This window comes from Boleophthalmus pectinirostris, unplaced genomic scaffold (genome assembly GCF_026225935.1).
Source record: "Boleophthalmus pectinirostris isolate CB_2022bp ecotype Guang Dong unplaced genomic scaffold, ASM2622593v1 HiC_scaffold_4, whole genome shotgun sequence".
Classification (NCBI taxonomy): Eukaryota; Metazoa; Chordata; class Actinopteri; order Gobiiformes; family Gobiidae; genus Boleophthalmus; species Boleophthalmus pectinirostris.
Window position 1 is genome coordinate 7,708,271 of NW_026571353.1, and position 25,361 is coordinate 7,733,631.

The 25,361-nt window shown below is 37.6% G+C and overlaps 2 protein-coding genes across 2 annotated transcripts in view; both read right to left on the reverse strand.

Moving 5' to 3' along the window:
- Positions 1–571: 571 nt before the first annotated feature.
- Positions 572–2,933, reverse strand: LOC129411292 (uncharacterized). Its single transcript, XM_055161791.1, has 2 exons — positions 2,683–2,933; positions 572–1,476 (listed from the first exon to the last, which is right to left on the reverse strand). The coding sequence occupies exons 1-2, from the start codon at positions 2,721–2,723 to the stop codon at positions 822–824; spliced, it is 696 nt and encodes a 231-aa protein (XP_055017766.1). The 5' UTR covers positions 2,724–2,933; the 3' UTR covers positions 572–821.
- Positions 2,934–4,081: 1,148 nt separating this feature from the next.
- LOC110161057 (patatin-like phospholipase domain-containing protein 7) overlaps positions 4,082–25,361 on the reverse strand; it is a 33,091-nt gene continuing 11,811 nt past the window's right edge. The window contains exons 17-36 of the mRNA XM_055161887.1: positions 24,634–24,839; positions 23,678–23,809; positions 22,800–22,923; positions 21,560–21,663; positions 20,609–20,694; positions 19,585–19,734; positions 19,054–19,117; positions 18,806–18,974; positions 18,464–18,646; positions 18,106–18,224; positions 15,079–15,235; positions 13,619–13,735; positions 12,736–12,805; positions 12,536–12,652; positions 11,633–11,781; positions 10,098–10,250; positions 9,029–9,145; positions 8,201–8,285; positions 7,086–7,207; positions 4,082–5,610 (exon numbers count right to left, since the gene is read on the reverse strand). Coding sequence (XP_055017862.1) covers positions 5,563–5,610; positions 7,086–7,207; positions 8,201–8,285; positions 9,029–9,145; positions 10,098–10,250; positions 11,633–11,781; positions 12,536–12,652; positions 12,736–12,805; positions 13,619–13,735; positions 15,079–15,235; positions 18,106–18,224; positions 18,464–18,646; positions 18,806–18,974; positions 19,054–19,117; positions 19,585–19,734; positions 20,609–20,694; positions 21,560–21,663; positions 22,800–22,923; positions 23,678–23,809; positions 24,634–24,839 — 2,472 coding nt within the window. The 3' untranslated portion in view covers positions 4,082–5,562. The remainder of the gene's footprint in view (positions 5,611–7,085; positions 7,208–8,200; positions 8,286–9,028; positions 9,146–10,097; positions 10,251–11,632; positions 11,782–12,535; positions 12,653–12,735; positions 12,806–13,618; positions 13,736–15,078; positions 15,236–18,105; positions 18,225–18,463; positions 18,647–18,805; positions 18,975–19,053; positions 19,118–19,584; positions 19,735–20,608; positions 20,695–21,559; positions 21,664–22,799; positions 22,924–23,677; positions 23,810–24,633; positions 24,840–25,361) is intronic.

A 25,361-nucleotide genomic window follows, 5' to 3' on the forward strand; every position in this document is an offset into this window, starting at 1 on the left:
AGCAACACCCATAACGACCGTAACAATCATCATAGCAAACACCATAGCAACCACCACCACAGCAACCACTATAGCAACTACCATAGCAACCACCATGACAAGCACCATAGCAACTACCATAACAACCACCATGACAACCACCATAACGACCACCATGACAACCCCCATAGCAACCACCATGACAACCACCATAGCAACCACCATAGCAACCACCATAACAACCACCATAGCAAACACCTTAGCATCCACCACTATAGCAACACCCATAACCACCATAACAATCACCATAGCAACCACCATAACAACCACCATGACAACCACCATAGCAACTACCATAGCAACCACAATAACGACCATAACAACCACCATAACCACCAACATAGCAACCACCATAACAACCACCATAGTAACCACCACCATAACAACCACCATAACCACCATAACAACCAATACAGCATCCACCATACACAAACAATGCCACTTTGTTCAGTGATCGAACTTCCCCTGCTGCCCCCTTATGAGAAAGTCAAAGTCTCTTTTTTTTCTTTTCTTTTTAATAAAATAAGGCAGTATATTCACATACAAAACATGAAAACAGAATGTTGTTAAATATCGTATTTATAAAAAGACCCAGGGTTTCCCAGGAGAACTCTCTTTGGGTGGTGTACAAATTGCAACACTGGTTTTCTGCATGAAGACAGTGGGAGACAACAGATGCTTCAAACACACAGAAAATACAGATTCGACCATCACAGGAACTTAAGACATTTCATAAGATTAAAAAAAAAAAAAAATTGCTCTTCTTCAGTTTCAGGTCTCATTTAGATATTTGTCTCTCTGTAGAAACTAAGAAAAATATCGATCTTTTCCAGACTTTTTAATACTTCCATATACTCCTGGTGCACTTGGTTCATGGTCTGTAGAGTTGCTTGGTCTGGGAGGGCCAATAAGTCTTCGAGTAGGTATTTGATAGTCTCCTCAATTCTTTCCACTATGTCTTTTTCAATTCCATATCCCAAAGTCCCCTTGATGTCCTCACAGCGCTGCTTCAGTTTGCCCAGTTCAATGCCATATGAATAAACGCTCTTCCTAAATTCTAGAATGTTTAAGTTAACTCCATCTAGACATGACTTGTATATGAAAACTATTGCAACGAACAGGATAAAGACTAGACTAGATAAAATTAGTTTCTGAACATATGCATCAAAAGAAAAAACAGTCAGTGCACAAACAGCTACTCCAAATATGAAACCTCCAAGAGCGTAGTGAACATTTTTTATTTTGTTTGACATTAAATGGCAGTTATCCACGTTTCTTTTCATCCTATAGAAATCTTTATCGAGAAGATCCATGAAAGCTGCTACATTTGCTCTGAGTGTCTGCATGATACGACTGTTTTCTGCTTTGGATGACATTTCTCGATCCTTTGTCGTGTAGTAGTTATTAATGATGACTCCTGGGCCTTTTGGCTGGGATCTGTAAGCACAAATCACACAAAAAAAGCTTCAGTGGACAAAATGTGACTTTAAATTAAAGGAACAGTCTTAAATTTTGAACGCTGGCTAACTAGGAAATGAGGTCCTATGTCCAAAATTCCGGACTGTCCCTTTAAATGTGCGTTGTGTAACTTTTCTGGTGGAGTGTCTGTCACATGCTTTTCTCCATGGAGATGTTACTACTTCTGAAATGTATGCATTAAACCTTTCTATCTTCATGCTTCAAGTTACAGGTCAGATCTATGGAGAGGCAACCCCGCTCACAGTCAGAATGCCTGTTTTTCTAGGTATTTTTGAGCTATAAAACCACCTGTATCTGGGTAAATGTAAGGTATAATTGATTAATGTCATACTGTGGAACATTCCAGGCAGAGCAATGCCATATCCATAGAGCCCTTACAATTGGGGTGTATTCAGGTAATGAAACTGCACATCATATCGTGTTTGTGAAGTTGCAGTGTATTGTCTTATCATGTCTTTGTGTATTTATGGAAAATGGGAAGACACAGGCTTGAGGGTTGAGCACTGGACAGAATAGTACTAAAAATACGTTACAAAACAAATACTGCGGACCATGCAGAAATAACCAAATCAAAAACTATGCTATCAAAAGAGTGCACTTGAGCAAATAGTCCGTCTAAGTTCTTAGTACTTTGACCAGGATATGGACATGATGTGCCAAAAAAAAAAAGGACAAAACAACAGCCCTTTAGGAGACAGAAGAGCTGCAGGCTGAGTGCCTTGTGCCTTTGGATGGGGACAAGAGCATTATTTAAAGTTGGTCTATTATTTAAAGTTGGTCTATAATTCTGCGTCAAATCTCTCCGGAGGCCTGATGCAGAACTATAAACCAGCCTATACAGAAATAAACAGAACTACAGAGTAAAGACTGGTTTATAGTTTTGCGTCAAATCTACTCGGAAGTGCCGCACAGCTCCCCGACCCACATGAAAGCCTATCAGAGCTTGCGGTGATTGCCGTGTACTTGTTTATTTATTAACAGCAAATAAAACTACAATTTAATTCAAGTTAAATAGTTTGCATTCCCACGATGCACCTGAACCCCGATGAGCTCCGCAGAAGCTAGTACTGTTCGAGTCTGCGTCAGGACGTCAGCTCTCAGCTGAGTGGGGCCGATGCGGATCTATAAACCAGTCGTAAACCAGACTTTAAATGGTTGGCATACCTGTTGGCCGAGAACAGAATCTGTGACAAATTCAGGGTCATCCGCAGCCCGAGCGGAAGTCAAACAACAATGAGCGCACTGCGCGCATAAAGCACGCACTCCCAACGACACGACCGTCGAATATCTACTAAGAAAACAACTTCGCCATGGTAAAGGAGGAGGAGAGAAGGGAGCTGGCGTGGCCCATAAGAGATAAGCAGCGTTAAAACTGCCCGAGTCCGCGGCTCATTTCCCTTTCCTCGCTTCCTTGATTCCTCTCCTCGATTCTGCAGGAAATGGGTGAGGAAGTCCTGACCACAGAGGAGGCTCAGAGGAATGTTTATAGACCCATTAAAATGCGTCTTTTTAATTACAGAATTATGATTATTTATTTATTTATTTGTATTATTTTTATTTTTTTTTACAGTATTAGAATAATAATATATGTACTCAAGCCTTTGATGAGGTCCAGTTCTCAGTTCCTTCTCACAGAACAGATTTGACTGGATCAGTGCAGTTATTTTTAACATATGATATGTTATCATGCACTCCAAGTATGCGAGCCAACCACCTGCTGAACCTCTGTAAGTGAGTTTCCAATGTCCAGTGGTACTGTATGATTGCACATTATTTAGTTATGCATTATGTTATTGCTAATTCACTAAAAACACCCTCTTTTGAGTTTTATCTTCTTTAATGCATAGGCTGCAGGGCTATGAATTTTTGTCATGAACTCTTATTTTATTTTACTTTTATAATTAGTCTACGATTAAGACTTGAGGACACTAATGAGGAAAAATTTGTTGGCCTCAAATATTTTAGGCAGGAACCTTTATCTTATCCTTAATCTTTTAGAAATTTTGAATCACCTTTCTAATATTTGGACAGAAACAGGAAAGATTTTGATTTCAATGTAAATTCAAATAAAAATTTCCTTTAACTTTCTTTTAGCTAAATAGTAAATTAACATTTTTATAGTTTTCTTTGTTCATTATTGTCATGGTTGCTTATACTAATAAAGGGACTAACACTGGAGTCAAGAAATTGCCAGACTCAAAAATCAAACACACAACTTTTACTTTTTCTTTCACTTCATATCGGTAATGATACACTAAAATTAAAGCTGCACTGTGTAACTTTTCTGGTGAAGAGTCCGCCACTTGTCACCATATAGATATTGCTTTGCCTGTGTGTTGAGCATGCTTGCCTCTCCACAGATCTTACTTGCAACCTGGCCTAGCAGTGTCAGGCAATCACATCTCTATGAAGGCAAACAGAAAAGTTACATAGTGCAGCTTTAAACTACTTTATTAATTAAAAAACACACAGAAACAAACAGGATCCCAAATATAGCACTTAATTCATAATACAAAAAAAACACAATAATTTTGAGACATGTTTTTGATTTATTTGACCACAATCACACGTAAACTTATTTTAAAACAAACATCACAATCACACAGTTTCATCAATAACATGTAGTTTTAAATATTTAAAACTGGACGTGTTGTCATAGCTTCTTTTTAGCACTTACTCATCATGGACATGCTTTGAGGTACTTTATCGAAGTAAAGTACTTTTTTTTTTAGAGATACAGTAAAAATTTCAGATGAACTTACAATTTTCTGCTGAAATTAAGTGACAAAAAAACTAAACAAAAACAAAATACTACACATTGTTAGAGAAATTCCAGCTGCCAGCTCAGCCCTTGTTATCTCGGCCTATGTCATCAGAGGTATAATACTCCCTACAACGGAAGCATAGGCAGACTGGACCATGCTAGACTAAAATGGACAACACTATTACGATGTCTTGAGAGGTGGGTCCTGTACTGATGGTAAATAGACTTCTAAATGAACTCTTCTCTTCAATTCTCGGACCACATTAACATTACAAACAATAAAACAATAACAAAACAATGAATACAGCATTACTCGATTTGCATTGTTACTTGAAAAATCACAGTACAGTATATTTGACTGGGAATTTCATCAAAGTTATGGCAAAACTTCAAATAATAATACAATTCTACCTAAATTAAAGATTTAAATTGAAACTATTAACCTTGATTTCTAAGTTGTATTTACTTTTTTTATTTATTTAAATTGTTTCCATATTTTCCCTTTTCTTCAAATTAGTGAAGTTTGGAAATTACACTTGAAAAATGAAAAGCTAGGACCTATTGCCAACAGGACTAAAATATATTTAAACATTTACACTGAAAATAAAACAATAACTTCATAATAACTGCCCATATGTGTAATGGTTGTCTCTGCTAACTGTAGGCACTGCTCTGTCTGAAGCTTCGTACTCAAGTGAGACGTTAACCTGAGTTGTATTTTCACAGAATCTGATCAGAAACAACTGAAGTACAACAAGTGAGCTTATTGGTGCTGTTAAACAATTCTGTCTCAAAATAATGTATGAAAATGTGTTGCTTAAATCCATTTTTGCTTGCTTTTCTAAAAACTTATCAAGCTATTTGCTAATGTGTGTCACCATGGTAACTGCTGAAAATTCCGTTAATAGACAAACATGCAGTCCATCTGTTCAAAGTGTACTCCCTTTCCCGAAAATGGGATATTAATACTGTGCATTCAAAAGTCTATTGTAACTGAAATGTGTGCAAAAATATCCTATGAAACAAAAAAAACAAAAAAAGAACCAACCAATAGTGTTTTGTGGTAGCTTCAAAAGTGACACTGCATTTAGTAAAACCGTTTTGGCAAATAAAAAAAAAAAAAAAAAAAATCCAGTATTTGTCATACTGTATAAAGGCTTGACTAAAATTCCCTTTAAAAACTGAACATTATTGCTTAAAAGTATTCACATTAAGTTGGCAAAACGTTTCGCAGCACAAATGAAAAAATAAAAGCCTATGCAAAGAGGCTATGGCAAAGTTTATTGGCTGGTGTTCTTTAATCTGTGGCGAATATAGATCTCTTCATCCTGGAAAATAGAAACAAAAATAATAATAAACACTGAAACTGAGAATTCACAATTTAATTTTACTTAAAATTAATGAAATAGGCAATTTAACACCAAAAAAACAGTCACATTTCTTCAGTCAACTCCAAGTTGACTGTTGAACTCTCCATTAGACCCCAAGACTGAATCTCACTTAAAATTTGATTAAAGGAACTGTATGTAAGATTTTGCTTTACAATTCCATAAAGTAAACATGCTGAAATCAAATATAGTTTTTACTGATGACTATTATAATGCTGCTTTATTCTTAATAGCTACAACATTTGATGTGATGGACTAGTTGTTTATGCTATAATTTGGTGTTTTGGTTCTCTGCGATTATCCAATCAGAAAGCAGAATGAGCCTCATGTGAATCTCTCATTTGTGTTGCTAGGTGGGTCAGTCCATAGGAAATCAGCCGCCCTCCCCTATGAGCCATCTCAGATTTGGCTGACAACAATTCCCAAAAATTCTAAAATGACCAAATGAAAGAATCTCAAATTTTAGCTCAATCCCTTGAGTCGTTCCTGAGTTATGGCCTGTTGAAATTTTGGGGCCATGCTCACTTTTTCAGAAGCCTTAATTTATAAGCATATTTGAGAGACCGTCATTTCATAAAAAATAGAGCTAGGAAGCTGAGAATTTGTATTATTGTAGATTCTTGGTCATAGATTCTAAATCTGTTCAATATTGGGTCAAATATTGGATATCTTTATTAAGGGAGGTGCGGCAAATAAATCTCAAATTTAGTTGCTGCTCAATTTTTTTTTTTTTTCAATTTTTGAGGTCCAAGATCTATTTACTCTAAGCAGATATTTGCAAATTAACTGTTGAACCTGAATATTTGAGAGCATGGCCCCAAAATTTCAACAGGCCATAACTCAGGAACGCCTGAAAGGATTGAGCAAAAATTTTAGATTCTTTCATCTGGTAATTTTAGAAATTTTTTGAATTTTTTTCAGCCAAATCTGAGATGGCTCATAGGAGAGATTCCTTGAAAAAGGAATATGGACTGACCCAGGTTCAATGCTGAAATCCAGTTAAACTTTAAAGGACTCTCTCTGATCTTAAGCCTCACTATCTAAACCCCAGCACCTGCAGCCAAGATCTGTTTTGATTATTTTAAAGACTATTAAATACATAATAACAAAAATTAAGTAGTTTAGCTCAAATTTAATTTAACATAACTGCGTCAAAGTATATATAAACATTAGGGATGCAGGCATTTCAGTTTCAATACTTATTTCAATACTATAGCTTTAAGTATCTGCCAATTACAGATATTAACTGATACCAGTGCTGGGACTGAAAACAGCATTTATTTTCTTTATACAAAAATAAAATAATGCAAAATCCACACAAATAATACGCTGCAGGGTCTGGGAATTGAACCTGGGACCTTCTTGTTATGAGATGCTATCAGTGTTGTGTACGGAATATAGTAGTTGTTACATACAGTTTCGCCGGTCTCCTCTCCCTCTGTGTGCTCGCTGCCAGCTGGAAAACCTTCAAAATCGGACAGAGCGCTCTCCACAGTCTCCTCGTCGTAGTCTGTCTGGTACTCATCCGAGAGTTCCCCTAAAACAGCAACAACAGTGAGGTCACTCTTTTATTATATTTATTTTTACTATTTACTTTTGGCATTTCATATTGTATAGCTTTCACTTATGTATTGATACATTTCAGTGACATCACACTAGGGGGCTACTGCATGTATGTCTATAGAGTAATGTTCAGCAGTTACCATGAATGTATTGAACACATAGCATTTTTACATTGTCTGAAAATAGAAACACACACAGAACCATGCTGTAACATTAATGTTATTTAAGACAGACTTGTTAAACCATACAAAATCAGCTCAACTGTTATAGTTCCACCAAAATAATTTCTTAATTATTTATTTAGAATAGCTTTTAATGTGAAACTCTTCTCAGTATGATTCACTGTTTTTATATTTACTGTTTTGTTAGCTTATTGCTCTTTTGACTGTTTTAACATGTGTTCTAAAGCAGACATGTCAAACTCAGGCCCAGCAGCCACATTTGGCCTGCGATATAATTATATTTGACCTGCGAGATCATATTAAACATGTATTAGAGCTGGCTACAGGCTATAGAGACATGATTTATGTCAAATTTTGTTATTGTTTTATATTATTCTCATGCTGGATTCAATGTTTAAGCAAAACTATTATTAAACATTTATTTTAATCAGAAAAGGTTTAACATTACACATCTCAAAAGAAGAGAAAACATGCAGATGTTGTTGAAATTTTTCAATGAATATTTAGTTTGGCCCAGTTTTTAATTTTGGTTCTCTGTAAATTTAAGTTTGACACCCCTGTTCTAAAGTGTCTTTGAGTGTCTGGACAAGCACTTCATAAATGATATAATAATATTACTATTATTAATTGTCAGATTGTGTAAATAAAGATCAGATTAAAGGAAAGTGGATGACATCAGCTGCAAAGTATCAATATGTATGCAAAAGAATTTAAAGTACTGAAGTGAAAGTAACTCTGATTAAGAGTAAGTGGCATCAAACCTCCAAATATACATTTATTTTTACCTTCTGTGAGAGCACATTTCACAGGTTCAATTCTGGACACGATCTCTGCCAAGTCAGTGAAGGAAGCATTTGGACACGTCACCACCTGGAATGCACACAGATAGGGAATGTAAAATGTCTGAAGAATGCAAAAGAAAGCTCTTGAGGTTAAATTAGAAAAGAGGGTGGGATTAAATAAGTTTTTCTTCTTCTCACTTCTTTTTGGGCAATTTTTTTGTTGTTGTTGTTTTGTTTCGGTTGTTATGATTACACTAATGTAATTTGGCTAATACTCTGTTCCATTGTAAAAGAAAGTAAAATGCTAAATGCTTACTTGCCCAAAATTAATACATAAATTAAATGAAAATTTGTATGTTTAACCACAAGTTCACTCAAAGCTACCATCAAAATACTCAAAATTCCCTTAAAGGTACAACTTTGCGTGTGGAGGGTCTGTCATCCTTGGATATGTTGTTGCTTTACCTGGAATTTTTCACAGTAAGATATTAAACTTATCTATTACCATGGAGACAAGCACCATGCCAGTTTACAGGTCTGATCTGTGGAGAGGTGGGACAATTACAGTAGAATGCATATAGTTTAAGGTATTGTTTTATTGCGAAAAACACTGTGAAAATATACTGTGATTACATTCCAGTGAAAACAATCTCCCCAGCAATCTCCATGAACACAACCCGGTGCAACACTCTTACTAGAAAAGTAACATAGTGCACCTTTAAAGTTACTAGCCTAGTCCTAACACATTTGACAGAGACAAATAATTAGTCTCAGTCAAATGTGCTGGGACTGTGTTATTGCTTTGTATGGATTAGATTGCACTGTACTCACGTGTCCAGTTTTGGTTTTATGAAATTCTTCTTGATGCCTGTCTTTGAGCATGCTGTCGATCACTCCACTTCTCTGCCACACGTCGAATAGAGTCTTTCCGTGCTGGTACCCCACCTCCTGCAACCAGAACCAGAACCACAAGGAGAGTCAATCAGGCTAATCAGGCACATTTCCATCATATCGGTTCAAGTTGCCTGGAAATTAATTGACTCTTGTTAGCTTTAAGATGAGTTATAATGTTGTTACCTCCTCAAAAACAGACCTGGAATTGTGTTTTGTCTCACTCACACATGTTTGAGTAACCCTGGTTTTATTAGTCTGTCTACAGCTCCAAAGCTCAAAATGTTCTGTTCCACCTTGTAATGTCATGTGGTAGTTTTCACATTAACAGCTACCTTTTAACTTTAGTTCAGTAGAGATTGTGAATTCCAGGGCTGAAATCATCCAAATGATTCTAGTGAAGGTGTATGGAGTTAAAAACACAGTGAAGCACCTCCTGTATTACCCCATGACATCACAAGGTGGAACAAGAACAAGGTGCATTCTGTTTAAGACAAAAACTATGCAGGGTTTGTCACAAAACATGTGAATGAAACAAAACACAACTCCAGGTACGTTTGTGTTGAGGAAACAACATTATAACACACCTCAGAAAACAGAAAATATTGGCCCTTTAAAGGTATATTGCGTAACTTTTCTGGTGGAGGGTCCGTCAGATGCTTTTCTCCACGGAGATGTTATTGCTTTGTCTGGAATGTTTCACAGTATGGTCTTAAACCTTTCTATCTTCATGGAGACCAAACCAGACCAAGTTACAGGTCAGATCTGTGGAGAGGCGACCCCACTCACAGTCAGAAAGCCTGTTTTCTAGGTATTTTGAGCTCTAAAACCACCTGTAATTGAGTAAATGTGAAGTAGAGCTGTTTAATGTCATACTGTGAAACATTCTAGACAAAGCAATAACATCTCTATAGAAACAAGCAGGTGACGGACTATCCACCAGAAAAGTTACACAATGCGCCTTTCAGAAACCTAAATAAAGCAGATGTAATAAAGCCGGAGCACTTACAGCGATCTCATCAAACTTGCCAAACTCCAGCGTGCCGTAGTGGTCGATGGGCGGGCGAATGTACTCGCAATATTCACTGTCTCTCACCAGCTCCATTTGACGCACACAGCACACGTACGCCAGGCGGGTTTGGATCTCTGCCATGTTCAGCACCTACAAAAAGAACGACATATCTGTAGTGACTAAGTGTAAAATAATGAGTTAGTGAGGATGTTAGGGAAACGGTAAGGGCTAAATGAGATTGTATGGTGATTATATTTTCAGTATGTTTTAAAAAGCAGGATTCGGATTTGGAGCATTCACATTTTAGAGAAGAATTAAGTCTGAACTGATAAACTAATACAGGAATCAAGTTTGTAGGGGTTTAATTAAACTACAAGTACAAAAGTATTCTATAAAAAGACATGATACTACCACCAAAGGCTTAGTTACAAAAAACCACCACACCACATTTTTACAATTAGTGAAGCCAAAACATTTTTAATTCCTTATTTACTGTAATCAGCTTTATTGAATCCAACCCTCTGTATTAAGTATGTATGTTAATTTAAAATAAACAGCCAACAATTAATATTTAGCCTAATTTATACTACAAAAAATCTTAAATTAATGGTTTCTGCTGTGATAGCCACCTACACTTAAAAGGTGCACTATGTAAATTTGTGTTTGGGGGTACGTCACCTGCTTGTTTCTATGGAGATGTCATTGCTCTGCCTGGAATGTTCCACAGTATGACATTAAACAGTTGTACCTCGCATTTATTCAGTTACAAGTGGTTGTATAGCTCAAAAATACCTAGAAAAATTGGCATTTTAACTGTGAGTGGGGTTGTCTCTCCACAGGTCTTAATGGTCTGCATTTGGAGAATGGAGAAAAGCATCTGACGGACCCTCCACTAGAAAAGTTACACAATGCACCTTTAACATGATAAAATATTGTGTTTGTAATAAACTTTGAAGACAAGGTTTTGAGCTCGATTTCTGAAATGGCTTTATAGTAACGGTCAAAAGTTTTAGAACACCCTAATTTTTCCACTTATTTATTGCACTTCAAGTCGTGCAAGTCCAATGAAGAGCTTGAAATGATATAAAGGTAAGAACTGAACGGCCAGAGGTTAAAAAAAAGATAAAAGATAACAAAATACAAGCCCAAGCTCTGCCAAAACTACCTCAGGAAAAAAGAACGAAAAAAAGAAAGGTAAAGCTTGAAAACATGGAGTGTCCGGCACAGTCTCAGAGCTTAAACCCCATTGAGTTGGTTTGGGATGAACTGGACTGAAGAGTGAAGCAACCTACAAGTGCCACACATTTATGGGAACTTCTGCAACAGACTTGGGAAGAACCTTCTGAGGAATATTTAATTTCTGTTGTGAAAAGAACAAGCCACGAGTGTGTTCAGTTGTTATATCTGCCAAAGCTGGACACTTTCATGAATCAAAAGTTTAGAATATATTCTGGTCAACAGTAAACAGTAAACAGTAAAAAAAAAAAAAATGTAAAAGTGTGGTCTTCTAAAACTTTTGACTGGTAGTGTACCTTTACTCTCTCGGCCAGTGGGTTGAACCTCTTCCAGAGCAGCCACCATCCATTCAGAGAGTCCCCGTAGTTTGTCAGGTCAGTTTCATCTCTGCTGCCCACGTCGATGGCTATGACCACCTTCGCCCCCATTGAGCGAGCCACGTCAGCTTCGAAAACAATAAAGAAGTTGAGTGGAGATGCAACGATATCCAAATGTCCCGGTACAATATTTTCACGATATGCATCTCACGGTAGCATATTTGATAGATTCTAACAAAAATGTGAATATGCGACAAAATATTGACTATGAATTGTGTTACTTCTCTGGTGGAGGGTCCATCAAACACTTTTCTCCATGGAGATGTTATTGCTTTGTCTGGAATGTTTCATAGTATGGTATTAAACCTTTCTATCTTTCTAACGAAACCAGACCAAGTTACAGGTCAGATCTGTGGAGAGGTGACCACGCACTCAGAATGCGTGTTTTTCTAGGGATTTTTGAGCTCTAAAACCACTTGTAATTTAATAAATGTGAAGTAGAACTGTGTAATGTCATACTGTGGGACATTCCAGGCAGAGCAATGTTATATCCATAGGAACAAGCAGGTGATGGACCCCCAACCAAAAAATTACTTCGAGCACCTTTAAAAATGCCTTGACAAGTTAAGATTTAAAAGTGCTTAATAAGTGATTTTATCGTGTAAACTGGACTGAAACAAAGCAAAGAATTATTGTAAATGTAGTTCCTTCTGTTTCTTTTCGCTATTGCTTCACCATAGCACGGAATTTAAGCAAAGAGACTTGAGATTCGATATATTGTGATGGCCCACGATATTATTGAGACTTTTGACGATACGATATCATGATGTTTCATTTAGTGTTACATTTAGTGTTACATTTAGTGGTCTTAGTCAAACTCACCGGGCAGGTTGTTGATGTAGCCCCCATCCATGAGTAAGTGTCCGTCTTTGGGGTCACAGAGAGGGGGCAGGTACCCAGACAGGGACATACTGGCTCGGACATACCTCCAAAGGGAACCTGAGAGAAATATAATATGATAATAATAATATATGAGATAATTTGGTAATCAACATTAGAAACGAGTATTGTACTGAACAAACCGTCAGTGTGCACTCTCATGGCAGAAGCAGTGATGTCAGTGGTAATATTAAAATAAGGCAGCCACAAATCCTAAAGGAAGAAACATCATAAATGATAAACACAGAACAGTACTTTTCATCTTGTATGTAACAATACTGCTAATAGAAGTTGGCTTTATTAAAAGTTGGGAAAAAAATCAATGCAAATAAATAAATAAAAATAAAAAAGAAAACAGTGGATAATCTGAATTAAAAAGCAGGTATTGTCATTTTTTACAGCATTATCTAAGAAGGCCAGTCGGTTCTCTTTGGCCAATGTAAGAGTTTATACACATCTATAAATGTACTTTTTTATATAAAGGCAAGATATGTTACTATCAGTGGTGGAATGTAACTAAATAAAAGTAGTAAATTACTGTACTTAAGCATAAACTTTAGGTATCTGTACTTTACTTGTGTACATTCTCAGGTAGATACTTTTTACCTTTAATTCACTACATCTGAGGGCAGGGAAAGCAGTACTTTCTACTCTACTACATTTTTGAACAGGACTAAAAAGTAAAAGTTTTGTTGTTGTTATTATTGTGTGAGACCTGCTAAAAAGGCTGAAGGTTTAATTTGAACATGTTCATATTTGACCAAACAAAAACATACAAAGAAAAACAGCAAGAAAAATGTATTTTATTGTTTCCAGTGAACAAAATTCAGCACAAATCTGTATCAAAATCACTACATTTGAAGCCTTATTAGATCTCAGAATATGCATGAAATAATTTAATAATAAATTAAATTAATACTCTTGAAGTACTTTAATACTTTTACTTATGGAGATTTTTCATGTGATATTTTTACTTTGGGTATTTCTTTGCTCTGGTATCCATACTTTTACTTAAAACAACCTTACCTCTATTTGTTTTCCCTTGAAGACAGAGCTGATCCCAGAGTTAAAGGAGGCTCCAGAAAACATGGAGGTGATCGGATATGTCAGGTCCACTATCTTTTTGAACAGAGACGTCATGTCCTGAGAAAGAGAGAGAATAAGAGAATAATACAATGTCTGTAATGCAATGTTCACAAATACACTGTAGACAAATTTCCCCGAAATCTTTGCTACAACAGTATAATTTCATATGGTCAGTTTTTTTTTCTCTGCTTTCTGTCCCTGGTTAACATCATCAGGCTTCAAAAGATTATCTAAAACATATAGCTGGGTTTCAGATGACATCACAACACTCTACAGAAAAACTGCGTCTTGCCCCCTCATCTGGGAATATGACGTTGTCACATTGTAGAATCTGAAAACCACCACTAATAGGGTGACCAGATTTTCACAATTCAAAACAGGGACACACCCGGGATGGGATGGTTGGTATAAATACATTGTGAAAAGAGCATTTAACATTGTGCATTCTCGTGTCAGTCGAAACTTGAGAGACTTTATGGTCATTTGCAAACACGGTTTTCAGTATTTTGGCTAAAAAAATGGCAATTTATGCTTCTCTTTACTGTTGGCAAGGATCAGATTGGTCAAAAATTGTGATAGTCCTGTTTTAGTCCTGGTTTAGAACTGATATAGTCCTGGTTTAGTCATGGTTTAGCCCTAGTTTAGATCAAATTGGTCAAAAAATAAAGACACCTGGGACATCTCTTGTATAAAACTGGGACAAATCACTGGTTTGTATACATCTGATGGGAGAGGGGACACAAAATTGAAAAAAAAATTTTGACTGTCCCAGGTCAATAAGGACATCTGGTCACCCTAACCAACAACAAAGCTAGCACAAAAGCACATTTTACAAACAAAGTAGTTTCCAAAGTGCTGCACAGAGAAGAAAAAAATTAAGACACCAAAAGGTAAATTGCAAAAAAATTGATCATACCAGTCCTTAAACAATAAAACCAATAAAAATCACATAAAAGGAAAACCATAAGAATCACGAAATAGCAAAAAGTAAGTAAAATAAATAAAAGACAACAGAGGACCACACAACTCATGCGGTGTTAAAAGCCAGAAAATAAAAGTGGGTCTTAAGACGAGACTTAAAACACTCCACTGTGGGGGCTGTTCGGACGTGAGCTAGCAAAATTCTTGCCAGAACAGTAAAACACTACAGTGTACACCTATACAACTACAAAAAAAAAAAATTGAGATTAAGTAGAACACATTTACTTCATTTAGAACAATATATAATTATACATACATCTTATTTGACACCAGTCTCTTAGAATGTATTATTACCATTTCTGTTTTGTTATTATGATATATTGTGATGTGTGAGCTACTGTGTCCAAGTAGTTTCCCTTGTGACTCAGTAAAGTTTGTTCAAGTTAAATAAAGGTCAAATAAATAAATAAGGCACTCACCATGGCCCACTCTCGTGCCCTGACCCTCATCCGGCTGCTGCTCTTCTCCTCTGCGTACAGCGCCCCCATGAACGAGCCGATGGACGTGCCCCCCACCAGGTCTATGGGTATCCCCGCCTCGTTCAGTGCTCTCAGGATACCCACCTGAGAACAGCCCCTGGTCACAGATACAGGCAGAGCAGTAAGACCAATATGAAGAGAAAATATAAACCTAAATCAAAGGTGCACTATGTACCCCCAACTTTTTGGTTGGGGGTCCTTCACCTTCTTGTTTCTATGGAGATGTTATTGCTCTGCCTGGAATGTTCCACAGTATGACATTAAACAGCTCTATGTTTATTAAATTACAGGTGGGTTTATAGCTCAAAAATTACGTGGGGTCATCCTGGCTGGCACCAAGCCTAAATAGACCATGCCTATAATTGAATATGGTGGTCATCTCCATAAACGGAGAGACTTCAGGGAGGATCCAAGGCGTGAACCTGGTCAACATATCATTTGCATATTCATGTGGTTGTTTTATATTTCTAGGTGGAGGGAAAACACAGGTGTTAAGACTGGCTGACTTAAGTCCTGTGTAGCTGTAGGCCATCAGGGACAGTGATTTGACCCAGAGCTCTGTATTAGAATTGTATTGAATAGGGAATAAACTTTTGTGATTTTAATCGATCGATTCCAGTCATCATTTTCCACGGATCACGCTAACAATACTTAGAAAAACAGACATTCTGACTGTGAGTGGGGTTGCCTCTCCGCAGATCTGACCTGTAACTTGGTTTGGACTCTGTGATGATAGACAGGTTTACTGCCATACTGTGAAACATTCCAGACGAAGCAATAACATCTCCTGGGAAAAAAAGCATTTGATGGACCTTCCACCAGAAAACTTACACAATAAACTTTTAAACTTAAAGAACACATTATGGTTTGTACTGTTATCGGCCTTGAGAAATTACAGTATTGCCTAGATTTACAAAACACACATTATCAGTTGCAATCTCCTTACTTCAAGTTTTAGAGGATTTTCCAAGGAACGAGAAATTCCAGCGACTGTTTGTCCTTTTTCAAATGTTGCGCATGCGTGAAACACCCCCCCTCCCCTACAGCTCCCTACGTAGAAACGCCTTCTCCCGCCTCCTCACTACGCCAGAAACAGGTTTGTTTACAGCCGGTGAGCTGCACATGACTTGTAAACAACTAACTACAGTGTTGGTTAGGCAAGGCGGAGAAGTGAGGAGCGGGGGAGCGGTGTGCGGACATTTCGTTCGCGGACGAGAAGTGAGGAGCAGGGAGAAGCGGAGCAGGGAGAGAGGAGAGAGGAGAGAGGAGAGGGAGCGGTGCGCGGAGATTCCGTGCCCGTAGAAGTGAGGAGCAGGGGGAAGAGCGGAACGGCAGCGGGGACAGGAGTAGGAAAGGGGAGCAGAGAAGGTTGCGCGGAGATTCAGTGCGAATGAACTAGCTACAACACGCAGCAGCAAGCGGACTCTTTCTTTGCCTTGAAAATTACGTTTTCAGACATAGGATATCGCTTTCGTGTCCTGAAAAACGTTTGACTAGCTCTTGGAAATAAAGTACGTTTTCATAATAAGCAGAAGTTACCTGTCCAGGAGTAATTTGGCGACCAATGCGTCAGTCTTTAGACCCTGCGTCTGCTTCAGTCGCGCCATCGCTGGAATGAATCTACAAGAATCACCTTAGTTTGGCTTCGCTGCTTTTCCCCTTGTCTTCTTCTTTCAGCGACCTCAAAAACGGACTTTCTTTTGCGGCTAACTGCTCCTGGATTCTTGTCTGCCATTGCAACAAACTTTGTGCTAACTGCGAGGAAGATATAGGTCAAAAAAAGCCGCTAAGAACTGTTGCATTGGTGGAGTAAACAGCGTCTGTGCGTCTTGCGTCTGTGGACTGCGTGACAGGCGTACGTAAACCACGTACCGGCGGCGCGCAGGCAGGTCAGTTACGCTAGAAACGTAGGGAGTTTGATTGATAGCCTGTCAGCTAACAGATAACGAGGCCGTGTCGTTATCTATTGGCAAATGTTTAGCTGGCCCCACCACGTCCAGAGTTGATGAATTTTTATTCTCTTTTTTTGGTCATCATAATTACAAGGCTACTGCATCTCTATAATGCTATCATTGACAACTTGAAACAAAAAAAACAAAAAAAAAATCCTCCATACAACCTTTCAGTTTTGTGTTTGCACACCATCTACTGACAACAGTGGGAATGAGCAATGGAAAAAAAACTAGCCATAAGTAACGTGACTGACTTGCTAATATAAGCACACAGCTCTAGTGAATGCAATTTGATGGTAGAAATGCTCAAAACGAGTCTGGCGAAGTTTTATGGACATAAAAACAATGCAGGAATAACTGGGACGTAATAATCTGAGAAAATTTAAACAGCGACTTAAATGCTTTTCTCCATGAAGATGTTATTGCTTTGTCTGGACCAAACCAGAGCAAGTTACAGGTCAGATCTGTGGAGAGGCAACCCCTCTCACAGTCAGAATGTCTGTTTTTCTAGGCATTTTTGAGCTATAAAACCACCTGTAACAGAATAAATGTAAATTAGACCTGTTTAATGTCATACTGTGGAACATTCCAGGCAGACCAATGACATATCTATGAAAACAAGCAGGTGACTAACCCTCCACCAGAAAAGTTACACACTTCACTTTTAAGCAAAATACAATCTGAGGTATGTTTTTGACAAGAGAATATTATAAAAACATAGCACGCAGAGCACATAGACAGCACACCACTACTGTATCTAAAATCATTCTAAAACTAGTGCTGCTTGATGTTTTGATTCAAATAAGTAAATGGGGACGGGCAAATATGTAAATAGGAGAGATAAACAGATAATCTCTAACAAAAGCTGCACAATAAATCCCTACCTGTGACACTGCTGCAACAAAACAATAAAGAGAAACACAAATAAGATAAAAGTCAATATTATACGTTTGTCTGTGTAAATGCTAAATATTATTAAAAACTCCACAAATAGCTGAGACAAAAGCTGCAGTACCTGGCCCCACCTCCTCCCAGCACCACAGCAATGCCGTTCCCAGTGAGGATCCTGGCCAATCGGGAAAAGTCGGAGTGACGATCAGGACACTTTTCAAATACACGCTGGTACAACTCCCTCTGTAAAACACAAAACCTTACTAAAGTGCATGTGACAGATTTGACGATTCTATAATTTTGACTTAAGTTGGTGCAATAATACCTGTTGAAAATATAAATTATAGTTTTACCATGATCAAGAAGCAATTTGTAATACAATTTTTTTCCCTAATTGTGCAGCCCTAATTTACATTTTACAGATTTTTACTGGAGAAGCAACATTAAAGTACAGTAAACAAGACGTCAGTTTCAGAGCTGACCAGTTTGGGCAGACTGCGTCGAGAGAAGACCCTCCGAGGGCAGGACAGGTGGTGGTGTCTGGAGATCCAGCTTCTCATGTTGAGCCACTCTGCTGTGCCTTTAGGAGGAGGCCCGTCCTCTCTGTGCAGTAACACCAGCTGCTTCTGAGCACGCACTGCACTGCCCTCCAGCATACGCTCCAACTGAGGGACAGAACACAGCCAATGAGACAAGAGACAGTCCACAGCAGCCAATGAGACAAGAGGCACAGTCCACAGCACCCAATCAGACAAGCGATATGAAAAGCAAACTATTTCGTGCCCTCTGATACTGATGCTCTTGCTAGTGTCTTTCGCACTGACCTCTCCCACAGTGGGCTCCTGCTCCCCCAGCCCCACGATGAGGATGCAGTCGGCCTGGCGGATACAGCGCTGGGTCCAGGGGGTCAGGCTGGGGTCAGACTGGTACAGAACGATACGGTGAATGTCCTCCTGTTGCCCCAGCCAACTGGACAGTCGATACTCATGCACACTACACAGGGAAACATAGATTATATTAAATATGTAATATTCAAAACATATCAGTGCATTTAATATTATTGTTACAGCACCTGTCTAAAGCTGCGGAGCCCAGGCGCTGTTTAATGGTGTCACTGGTCAAGAGAAGAATGGGACCTGTACAAGTAAAACACTTTAGCAACATGTCATTTTCTGGAGGTGGCACATCACCTGCTTGATCTTATGGAAATAGAAATTTAACACCATACTTTGGAACATTTTCCATAGAAATAGATTTGTTTGTCATACTGTGGAAAATTATAGCCAAAGGAACAGCATTTCCATAGAAACAAGCAGGGGGAGGGTCTTCTCCAGGTTTGTGGAGATACAAGAAACCTCACAATGGAGATTTTTTTCTTTGTATATTTTTCAGAAAAAAACATGCTTTTATAGTAGTCTATTTTTTTTTGTCTTAAAGTTATGTACAAACCTGCAAAAAATAAGTGGAGTTGCTATTTAACAAAACAGACAAGTCAAGCCTAGAAAAATCTTGTGTCTGCATTTGACATTGGGTGTTCGTTTGGATGATGAACCATGATATGAACTTTAAAGGAAATGTAAGTAAGCATTAAGGTGTGCGTTACCGATGCCACTGAGCGCGTGGTACAACTCCAGAGTGAAGGCGGTGAGCGGGACCTCGTCAGACACCGGGAGGATGGTCACGGTGGACAGGTTTGAAGCTGGATTCCCACTGTCCCATTTACTGGACGGAGTGTGGAGCCCCAGGCCCCGAGCTGCAGGGACCACACAGTATTAAATGCCTGTATCTGTATTCGTATATGTTTCAAAGACCAAGAAATTTAGGTTTTTCTAGCATCTGTAAAAGAAGAAGTTGCCATTGGTAGTTCTTGTTTTGAATTCTTAAATCCATTAACTGTCTTTATGTTTTACTTTGAAAACCAAGAAAACACAAAATAAAGTACCTACATTTTAAACATGAGAAAACTCTTCAACCTGCCTGTCTCCATGGAAATGTTATTGCTTTGCCTCCGAAAATATTTCACAGTACTGCATTAAGCTTATCTAGCTCCTGATACCACCAGGCTAATTTACATGTCAGGTTTGTGGAGAGGCAATCTTGATCACAGTAAGAATGCATGTATTTTTGTGCTGCACTGACCTTGAATAAGTGCAAGATAGAATTTGCGTTGAATCTGAGGTGAGGTGGAACATTCCAGGAAAGGCATGAATATCTCCATGGAGACAAGCAGGTAGAAAACCAAGTCATACGGTACATCTTTAAGTATATAACTGTATCACTTCTATTCACTTTATTAACAAAAGTAACACAAGTAAGACAAATGTGAAGCTAATATTAACCAACAGTTTTTCAGTTAGTCATGCTCACCTTTTAGTTGAAAATCAAACTCCTAAACAGGACCATGAACGCTCAAATTGATCACAGACTGAAAATACATTGTTTAAATATTTTGTATTTTTTCTTGACAATCTTAAAACTTCTTTTGTTTGTGTTTGTGTTGTTGTGTGTGAACTGTGTACCATGGTAACTGCTAAACATTCTTCTGAAAGAGATACATGTAGAACACCCTTGGCGTGATGCCATTGCAATACAGTGATAAAGGGAATTGGGAGCAGTGTCATTGTTACCAGCCAGGGGTCCATTGACTTGCTGCATGTTCCCCAGGATCTTCTGGCCCAGGAGATGGATGAGCCGAGTCACCACTTGAGGGTACCTGGCCAAGCAAAGCAAGGCAAGTTTATTTGTATAGTACAATTCGTACACAAAGTAATTCAAAGTGCTTTACAGAATAAGAAATACTTGAAAATCACAATACAAAAAGATCAGAACATAAATAATTAGGGGACAAGACAAAATTTCCACAAGATGACATGAGATACATTTATACATTTCACAGTTCAGTTTCCAATTTTGGCCACTAATTTTGTTATTTATTTAATTTCATAGTTTTGTTTCCATTCTGGTACTGCCTTTTGGAACTCAGGGTTCCCACTCTTTTTCACTGACAAAATTTCAAAAACTTTTCCAAGACTTTTTCATGATCTAAAGTGAATTTTCCATGACTTTACAGAACCTACATGTGTAGAATTGATCATACTTTTAGGGCCAAGCATGAAATGTTAACCCTTTCCACTCACCTTATAGTTTTGATATAGATTTTTTAACATTCAAAATGTTAAAAATATTGTCAGTGCATTTATTGTCATCTCTTTTAAACAAAAGGCGCATATGTTCATATCAATAATACCAATCATAATAGCCTAATGATAACTTAAGAGAACGCCGTAGTTGCGTGAAAGAGATACTAAAATTCCATGACTTTTCCAAACCTTTCATTGAATTAGCAAAATTCCATGACTTTTAGAGGCCTGAAACTTTTCCAGGATTTCAATGACCTCATCAACATGAAATCCTTTTTTGTCTAATCTAAATGGGAAAAAAAATCTCACAAGATAATTTTTTGTTTGTGTGCACGATCTTTTGGCAATTTTTTTTTCTCACGAGATCATGTACCATCCCTATAAATAACCATTAAAATTAACAATGAATGCGAAGAGAGAAGTCATATGCACACTTACCTGCGTTTGATGGAGTTGAGAGCTCCTTCAGGCAGTTTGGCGAGCTCCGAGTCCCTCACCGCGTGGACTGTGGTGGCTCGGTTCATGTGGGTCAGAGCCTCCACCTGAAAACAGTACACAACAACAAGTATGTTGAAGGTGCACTGTGTAACTTTTTGGATGGGGATCAGTCACCTGCTTGTTTCTATGGACATGTCACTCCTCTGCCTGGAATGTTCCACAGTGTAACATTAGGCAGCTCTACCTTACTTTTAATTGATTACAAGTGGTTTTATAGCTCAAAAATACTTAAAGAAAACACACACAAGCATTCTGACTGTGAGCAGGATCGCCTCTCCACAGATCAGACCTGTAGCTTGGTCTGGCTTGGTCTCCACTAGATGGAAGGGCTTAATGAATACATTGAAACATTCCAGACAAAGCAATCATGTATCTATTAAGAAAAGCATTTTTTGGACCTTCCACCAGAAAAGTTACACAATGCACCTTTAAAATGATAAGTGCCAGTTACAACATTTATCTTTTGATTCTTCTTCCAAGGTTCCTTAGAAGTGTTTTATATTACATTATAGATACAAAAAATACAAAAAAATCGCAATTCAATAGATTAAATAACAAAAGAATGAAATCAACTAAAATAAATAAATAAACAGATTGAAAAAAAGAGACTGAAAGATATAAGATAATGAGAATCTTCAAAGTTGTAATAATTTTCCCTCATTGCACAATTACAAACACAGTTTACATGAAAACAAATCAGGTAATTCATTTAAAGGTGCATTGTGTAACTTTTCTGGTGGAGGGTCCGTCAAATGCTTTTCTCCATGGAGATGTTATTGCTTTGTCTAGAATGTTTCACAGTATGGCATTAAACCTTTCTGTCATCATGGAGGCCAAACCAGACCAAGTTACAGGTCAGAGCTGTTTTTCAGGGTATTTTTGAGCTATAAATCCACCTGTAATTAAATAAATGCAATGTAGAGCTGTCATACTGTCATACTGTGGAGGATTCCAGGCAGAACAATGACATATCCATAGAAACAAGCAGGTGACGGACCCTCAACCAAAAAGATACATAGTCCACCTTTAAGCACTTTTTTTGTGTTGAATAAATCTACTGATACAAAAAATAAAAAATAAGATAATATTTTGTGCATGTGATATAATTACAAATTACACATTTTAAATGAATGAAGAATTGTTGTCAGAGCTGTCTAAAGATTTAAGGCCGTCCACTCACCACACCTATAAGATCCCCTCGGCCGTACTCTCCTGCCAACTCTTTTTTCCCATCATCCTTTGCAATAACTGATCTCAGCCGACCACTGAGGACAATGAAGGTGCTGTCAGACTTGTCCCCCTGTCTGAAATAGAAAGAAAAGTTTAAATCTTGTATCTGCAATATTGTTTTATTTAAAGGTGCATTGTGAAACTTTTCTGGTGGAGTATGGTATTAAACATTTCTATCATGAAGACCAAACCGGACCAAGTTACAGGTCAGATCTGTGGAAAGGCAACACCGCTCACAGTCAGAATGCCTGTTTTTCTAGAGATTTTTGAGCTATAAAACTGCCTGTAATTGAATAAAAGGTAGCTGTTTAATGTCATACTGTGGAACATTCCAGGTAGAACAATGACATCTCCATAGAAGGTGACGGATCCCCAACCAAAAAGTTACATAGTGCACCTTTAAGATTTATGGTAAAAGAACTACTTTAAGAGAACAATGTAATATTTTTGATTTAATTGAAGTCTATGAATTTCTCTGTTTTTTATTATTATTAAATAGTTCTGTCTAAAGAAGTTCTTAAATTCTAAATTCTCTTTTATAATATTCTTCTATATTTTACTCTCTGTGCAGCTCTTTCAAATTTGGGCCCAAATGGGAAGTGGGTTAAAAATAAAATACATTATTATTACTATAAATTCACATATAAACACATAAATCTGCAAATTCCCATTTTAGAGATTAATAACTGATATTTTGAGATATTTACAGACAGTGGTTTTGAGATTCACAGGTGAAACATTTCAGTTTGTAGTTGTGGTGTAAGCACATTAAACAACTCGAAGCTCCTTGTTTTTTAATGCTTACTACAATAATATAGTTCAAATGACCTGTACACAGCTCTCCCGGCCTCCAGTGCCATCCAGTCCAATGCAAAGTCGATCTGTCTGACGAAAGGGGAAACTCTCCTGACCACCGTGTGAGCTACGTTCAGAACCACTCTAGGCTCCTCGCGCATGATCCTGAAAAAGTCAACATATTATACTGTCAGATCCTCTTTTTTTGTTAAATGAACATGTTTTGAATGTATATGCTGTGCTTTCTTACATTTTCGGAAGTGTACAAATAACTCTTACTCAAATATAATGTCAAATCAATGAACTAAACCAGTATGACTAAAATACTGGTAAAAAGAAAAAAAAATTTAGGAAAAAAACTGAGAGACAATAGTCTCTCAATAATATCGTGGGCCATCACAATATATCGAATCTCAAGTCTATCTGCTAAAATTCATTGTTATGGTGCAGCAATAGCGAAAATAAAAAAGAGAACTACATATACAATAATTCTTTGCTCTAATTAAGTCCAATTTTAACAAACTTAACTTAATTTTTACTGTTGTTAAATGTTATTAAGCACTTTTAAATCTTAACTTGACAGAACCAAAGGCATTTTTAAAGTAGTATATTCACAATTTTGTTACCATGAGATGCACATCGTGAAAATATTGTACCAAAAAATTTGAATAACTTTACATCCCCAACTGGTTATTACTAGGGCTGTGCAAAAATGTCAAAATAAATAAATTGGTGATACAGTATTGTTATTGTGGGCTGCTGCATCGAAAAGTATTTTATCTTATATCTTTCAGCATTTTTTGTGTGACCGCACTACAATCGTGTAGCCTGATTCATCAGCTGACTTCACAGTGTTAGAATTCATTCGCTCGACCCTAGGCAGGTACTTTTTATCATTTAACCAGTCGCTATTATTTGGTAGAATTCACTTTGATCCACATATCCACATAACCAAATATATGAATGAAAAGATACAAAATGATGCGTACTCATAGAAGTGAGCCTTGGAGATGGAGAGGAAGGAGGAGTCGCGGTGTGCTTTGACACTGAAGATGAGGGGCTCTCCGGTGAGAACAGCCAGATGCCCTACCATCTCCCCGGCATGAGCAACGAACAGCAGGGACTCCTTCTCACGGTCGATCATTCTCTGGTATACGTGGAGCGACCCGGAAATCACAAACGCCACGCTCACATCCTGCAAACAGACTAATGTAGTTTTCCATAGACCAGACAACTTTTAGGACTCTGTTTAAGGACCTACATTACACGATTTTCTGATCTATGTAATAGATATGTATAATAATGTTAATGTATAATAATGCTGTTTCCTCATCATGGAGTTGTGTTTTGTTTCACTGTGTTTTTAAACATCATACACCTTCACTAGAATAATTTTGATAATCTGAGCCCTGGAATTGCCAACCTCTACTGAACAAAAGGTAAAAGGAGCTGTTGACTTGAAAACTACAACTTCATGACATCACAAGGTAGAAGACAGAAAATAGTAAATTATTTCAAAAACGTGTGAATGAAACAAAACACAACTCCTGGTATGTTTTTAATGAGGAAGCAATATTCTAACATCATCATTCAGTGCTTTCTGATCAAAGCTAGATTCTCACTTAAACAGGTATTGATACTGAAAATAAAAATGGATCGCTCCTCAATAGTTTTAGAATGGCCATGACATTTATCTGAACTAGTAAAACATGCTGGC